Source organism: Triturus cristatus, chromosome 6 (assembly GCF_964204655.1).
Source record: "Triturus cristatus chromosome 6, aTriCri1.1, whole genome shotgun sequence".
NCBI lineage: Eukaryota > Metazoa > Chordata > Amphibia > Caudata > Salamandridae > Triturus > Triturus cristatus.
In genome coordinates, this window is record NC_140589.1 from 1665212524 (window position 1) to 1665218680 (window position 6157).

General features: G+C 48.6%; 1 protein-coding gene across 1 annotated transcript; it reads left to right on the forward strand.

Annotated features, from left to right (window-relative positions):
* Nucleotides 1–4029: 4029 nt before the first annotated feature.
* Nucleotides 4030–5449, forward strand: TBCC (tubulin folding cofactor C). Its single transcript, XM_085612826.1, has one exon. The coding sequence runs from the start codon at nt 4079–4081 to the stop codon at nt 5087–5089; it is 1011 nt and encodes a 336-aa protein (XP_085468952.1). The 5' UTR covers nt 4030–4078; the 3' UTR covers nt 5090–5449.
* The last annotated feature ends 708 nt before the right edge of the window (nt 5450–6157 follow it).

Genomic DNA, 6157 nt, shown 5'->3' on the forward strand with positions numbered 1-6157 from the left:
TTTTTACCACCGGGGCTGGAGCTGGAGTATCACCCAGCTCGTGCGGCAAGTAGTGGGAATTCCAAGGGTTGCTATCATTGGTGACGGCCAGCACCTCCGTTTTGTCCGGATTGATCTTGAGTGAATTGGCCGTCATCCAGTTTACCACAAATCGCAGTGCGTCTTTCACCCGGGAGTGGGCCTGTGGGGTGTTATCTATTTGTAGAATGATTTGCGTGTCATCCGCATAGTTGAATACCTGACAATCCATCAAGGCAAGATCCTTTATCAAAGGTCTGAGGTATATGTTAAACAGGAGAGGGGCCAGTGCCAACCCCTGTGGGACTCTACAGGGAATGGTCCCCCTCTCTGACACCCAGTCGCCCATCTGAATTTTTTGGGTGCGGTCTGTCAGCAATGAAGAAATCCATTGGAGGATTGATCCTCCAATACCAATGTCTTTTAATCTTATCAGGAGTTGGGAATCGTTGACCGTGTTGAACACTGCTGACAGGTCGAGGAGGACTAGGACACATGGCTTCTTGTTGTCTGCTGTGATCCTGATTTCATCAAGTACGGACAGCATCACCAATTCAGTACTATGGTGAGCTCTGAAGCCAGCCTGCCTTTCTACAAGTAGGTGGTGGTCCTCCATGAACCTGGATAGGGTTTGCAGGACATGTTGTTTCATGATTTTGGCCAGGAAAGGGAGTTGAGATATGGGTCTGTAATTTTTCATATTGGAAGTGTCAGCTCCTGTCTTCTTGAGTAGGGGGATTACTCTTGCTTCTTTAAAATACCTGGGGACCTTCCCAGTTTCCAGCAAGAGGTTCATCATAGCGAGGATTTCTCCCTCAATCGCTGGAAGAGCAAGTTTAAAGATCCTAGGTGGGCAAGGATCAGCGGGTGAGCCAGATTTGATTTTGGTTGCAATGCGTCGCATAGTCTCTAGGTCGGAGAGTTTGAAAGGAAGAGAACAGCTCTACCCTATTTCCCCGTGTCTCCACCTCCTCATTGAGGAGTTGCTTAAAGGGGAATGGTCGATGTCAGTCAGGATATCTTGTACTTTATCGGAGAAGTAGGATAAGAATTTATTACATTGTTCCTGGCTGGACGGCGCATCCAGCGACTGTTTTTGACTCAGTTCCTTGAGTATTTTAAATGTTTCTTTTTGTTTGTTAGTTGCCACCAAGATCCTATTTTCATAATATTCGGCTTTCCTGCTAAGAAGCGCCTTTTTTATAAGTGGAGAATTTTGCCCTGTAATCTACGAGGGCCTGTGGCTCATAAGCTTTATGCCACTATCTTTCGTGGTGGTGAAGCGTGCATTTTAGAGCCCTGGGCTCCTCCGTGAACCAAGATGCGCCCTTGCCCTTGTTTCGGGTTTTTATTTTCTTGACTGGGGCTAATTTATTAATGCCAGAAACCAGTCCTAGGAAGCTTGTTTCCGGTCCAGGGAAGACATGGCTTGGCAGTTCGGGCTGGACTGTTCCCATGAGGCACAGGGTCAGACTGATTTGCATATGGCCATGTCTGAACTGGGGTGGCAGAGTGGGCTAAAGAACGGTGATGGATTAAACCCAGATCAGTTGACTGGGGGTGAGTGCTTGCAATGTTCAACACTCCGTCCATCATTTCCTTTGGTTTTTGCTAATTTATTAATGGCAGATGATATCTGGCTGGAGATGGATTCAGTCAACTCTTCAATATCAGCTGTCTCTGGCCTCCTTACAGGGTTTTCTCAAAGGGTGCTCTCTAAGCTGGGACCCTCGATTTTATTCCAACTTTGTACTAGTTTCCAGTTGGGTGGCAGGCGTAAATCGCGCCTAGCTAGGGGGAGTAGAAGATTAATAAAATAGTGGTCTGACCATTCACAGGGAGTAGTATCCACTAGGTTCACAGATGGGAGAGTTGTCCAAACCAGGTCTAGGGTATGTCCCTTCTCATGGGCACACAGACATGATGCAAACCACGAATTGTTACAAAATAAACACACACAAAAATTGTCAGCCCTCCTTCTTTAGCAGCAAAGTGCACGTGTTGCTGTAATCAAATGTTTGCCTGGTCAGGTTTGTTTTTCTGGAACCCGGAAGTCCTCATATTAGATACAAGTGGTTCATATATCTGCTACGAGGCGGCCCAGCAACTGCGGGTGGCAAACCAGCTTCCGTCTGCCCCGTGCCTCTTCCCCGAGGGCTGCAGCCTCTAACGCCTCTTCTTGAATTCTGGCCTTTACCGTGCAATCTAAGGCTCCCGAAAACCTGCAACAGGTTATCTCCCATCTCCTGCAAAAGGAGAGCAGTGTCTCTCTGTGGTTTTGCACTGGCTGCCGCCTCTGCTGCTCACATGCAGCTTTCACTCCCTAGAAGCCCACAGAGAAAAGAAAGTAAGGAAGAAGAGTTGGGCGGGGCACGATGACTGTCTACTTCTCTGTAAGGGTGATATACTGCAAAGACAAGCACCTGTAAGAAAAAAATACGCTTGCTGGTTTTCATACTTTTGTTCCATGAATTCTCCATTTTCTCATACCGATAAAAAAGTTCTCACACACAGGAGTGAGGAAGGCGAGTATAAGTACAATGTACATTGCCGGTGCTCCTGAGTCTTCAAAGGAAGTGAGCTATCGGCTGCAGGAACGAGACAGGAGCCAGTAAAGAAGAACGATGCTGGAGTGAACCAATTGTAAGCAGGAGGCTGGAACAGAGTGGTTTTATTGATTACAGCAGGTCTTGTAGCAGCGCATGCGCGCTGTCGAAGATCGACCTAAAAATTATAGCAGGTGTCCTGCTCCTACCACCCCACCAACCTCTGGACCTCCCCTTCCCTGTACAAAGTTGTGCTCTCTGCTGTCCCTAGGGGCAGGGGGCCAGCGCTGCACTGACAGGCTCACTGAAAGCCCTGTCATCTGTAGCCTGGAATTTCTTTAGGATATAGTAACAGTGGGATCAACATATTCTTTCCCACAGTCATAGCAGTGAATAATATACACTTCTGATTTTTATTCTTACTTAATATTAGCACAAAATAAAGTTTGAGTTACAGTTGTGATTAATCGAAGGAAAAAGTTGTTATTTTAGAGAGATACAATTACAGTGCAGGGGGAGAGGGATTTGACAGCTTTCAGAGTTGGCCATTCTCATACCTGACAACTTCAAGAACAATCTCGTGGTGAGGAGGGGCGGGGCCTCGTGCCGGGAAGTACTTTTGAACCCCACTCCGCCACCAAGCCCCCTCCTCCCCCCCCAAAAAAATGCTGAGGCTGGTGCCGATTTCCTGATGTGTTTTCACACGCCTCAATGGACATCGGCTGCTCAATGCCTCTCGAAAACAAACTAGAAAACCACTGTTTACAGTGGTTTTCAGCTTGTTTTCCCTGCCACAGTGTGACACCGGATCCTCACCGGGTGGTACAGTGTGGGTAGGCAGGTATGCATTTTCTGTTGCGGTATTCTGTTACCTAAGGAACGTCCTTTGTCTGATTCAACTGTGGCCACCTTCGACAGCATTCGCTGGGCCTCAACAAAGCTGGAGAGGAAGAATTATTAATCCAAGGGCGAGTTTGTGATCTATGTGAAGCAGGCGCGCAACACCCATTGGACTTAAAAGGCTTCAGCCCACCCCCAACCCCCCCCCCACCCTACCTCGTGTGTGTCAGCCCGGGATGAGACAGCTTCCCGGGCAGACACACAGCCGCACCCGAGCACTTCACAGGTCTTTAAAAGACCATTCGCATGTTAATGAGGCCTCGCTGTTGTTTCACCCCTTCTGAGAGCCCCTGCAGCTCAACTCTGCCTTTTGCTTAAAGATTCAGCCCCCCCTCCCCCGAAATCAGCTCCCTTCTGCCTATTGCTTAAAGATTCAGCCCCCCCCCCCGAAATTTGGCTCTAGTTGCGCCGCTGATGTGAAGTATAAGAACGTCGTATATGTTCAAAGAAAAGGGTGGGGCGTCAGGCCTAGTGACATGGAGCTGTCAAACAGGCCTATCATGGCCGCCGCCGCCAGTACTTTTACGTTCTGCGGTCTAGTGTTCGGGGTGTTCTAAGCCAATCATTTCTGCCGTTGCTGAGTCGTGCGCGTTTTAGCGTGTGCCGCTAACAAGATGGAGGCAGTAACTACGCCGGGAAGCGATATGGTGCTAACGTCCAGCGGAAGCACTGCGGTCCCAGAGCGGCTGCTCCGGCGTGATTTGGAGCGGCAGCAGGAAGCGGAGAGGCGACGGCAGGAGAAGGAGCGTCGGACTGTGGATGAAGAGAAGCGGGACTTCTTTCAAGCTTCCTTCGGGCCCGAGCGTGATGCTCTAGAGCAGTTGCTACAGTCAGGAGATGGTCCAGGGAAGGAGACGGGAGAGGCTGAGCTGCAGGATGCTGGGGTCCGACTTCAGGCTCTTCAGAAGCTGGTGAATGACAGCCTGCGCTTCCTGCCTTCTTACGACGTGAAGCAGGCGCAGGATGCGCTGCAGCGACTGCAGGTGGCTCTGGTTGATCGCAGAGAGCAACTGCAGCCCAAAAAAAAGTTCGCCTTCAAGTCCCGTGAGCGTAAAGAGACCCCGTCGGCGCCCGCTCCTGCTCAACTGGAACCCATCACCGCCCCTGCCCGGTTGCCGGAGCCGGAACACACCTGTGGCTTCCGCGGACTCGAGGGCCAGAGCTTGGCATTGAGCGGGGAAGAACTAAGCGGCCGGGACGTGCAGTTAGCAGATCTGCGGGATTGCCGGGTACAATTGCAGGGAAGCCCTGGTACCTTGCACATGCGAGGGCTGCGTGGTTGCACAGTTCTCTGTGGACCAGTTTCTAGCTCCGTGTTTATGGATGATTGCCACAACTGCGAAATGGCCTTTCCCTGTCAGCAACTACGGGTGCACCGCAGCACGGATACCCGCATCTACCTGCATGTCACGTGCCGGGCCATCATCGAAGACTGCCGCAGCCTGGGCTTTGCGCCACTCACTTGGAACTACGCAGGCATGGCCGAGGACTATCTTCGCGCCGGCCTGGATCGCTCCCGCAATCATTGGAGTCAGGTTGATGACTTCGACTGGCTGGCCCGGGATGCAGCCTCGCCCAACTGGGGCATCGTGCCCGAGGAAGAGCGGCGGGTGCAGTGGGATTGAAGGAGTGAGCCAGTAGGACAGAGGGGTCAGATTCATGACTTCGAAGCTGTTTACACATTCACTAAAGGAAACCCTCAAGCCTGGGTTTTTGTACGGAAGCAACCCCTTACTAGGGCGTGATTTTTACTTCCCTCTGATCTGCCCGAGGGCCACTGAAATGTGATATACTATTAACAATTGTTGGCAAAAGCCCAAACTCATTGACTGTCATTAAATATAACTGACTTACGTTCTCTGCTTCAGCGTACCTGTCCTCCTTTGCACATTTGCAAGCATTGCACTTATAAAAACCAAACTTTCCTTGCGATTTATTATTTTATTTTTATGATTAAGTAAATAAAATTTGGTGGATAATCTTTATTTGGCTCACGTCTTGATTCTTTTATTGACGCTATGGAAAGCATCTTGATGTAAACGAATTAAAGAATTGCATTTCTAACTATTTTTGTAGAGTGCGAATTACTCCAAGCCTTTGCCAGATTGATTTAGGGTGTTAACGTAATAATTGCCAGTCAAAAACTTTTATTTCGGTATAACACCATAAAAAGACATAAATACCTATATACAATAAAATTTATGAAAGAGAAAAATAAAAGAAAAGCAGTTACAAATAGAGTAATCCGGCAGAAATAAGAACCAGTTTTTAAAATTTAAGTGAACATTTAAAAACGATTAAAAGCAATATTAGGAGGGACAAGATAGCATCAATAACAGTATGAACAACATCCCATCCCTGGCAAGCACAGATCTAAACATGCTTTCCCTACAACACTAAATTCATCTATGTAGGAACAGTTAATGTCCTATCATTTTGTAGTTTTTTTGCACCTTAAATGCCACATGGAAAGGAGGAATCTGGCCGTCACAAACACTATCATAGGGGTAGTATCGTATTTAAGAATTCTGAACACCTCCAGGTAGTCCCTAAGACCCCTGGATTTACAGAGTTGAATAATCCATTTTGCTCTTGCCTTGGTGTAAAGGGGGCAAAAGAGCACAGCATGCAGCTCTGTTTCACACGTGTCAAGACATTCAGGACAAAAGCTCGTAAGGCAGAGCGTGCTAGTC

Coding starts and splice junctions, on each gene's coding strand:
- TBCC (XM_085612826.1), top strand. CDS start 4,079: ATGGAGGCAGTAACTACGCCGGGAAGCGATATGGTGCTAACGTCCAGC.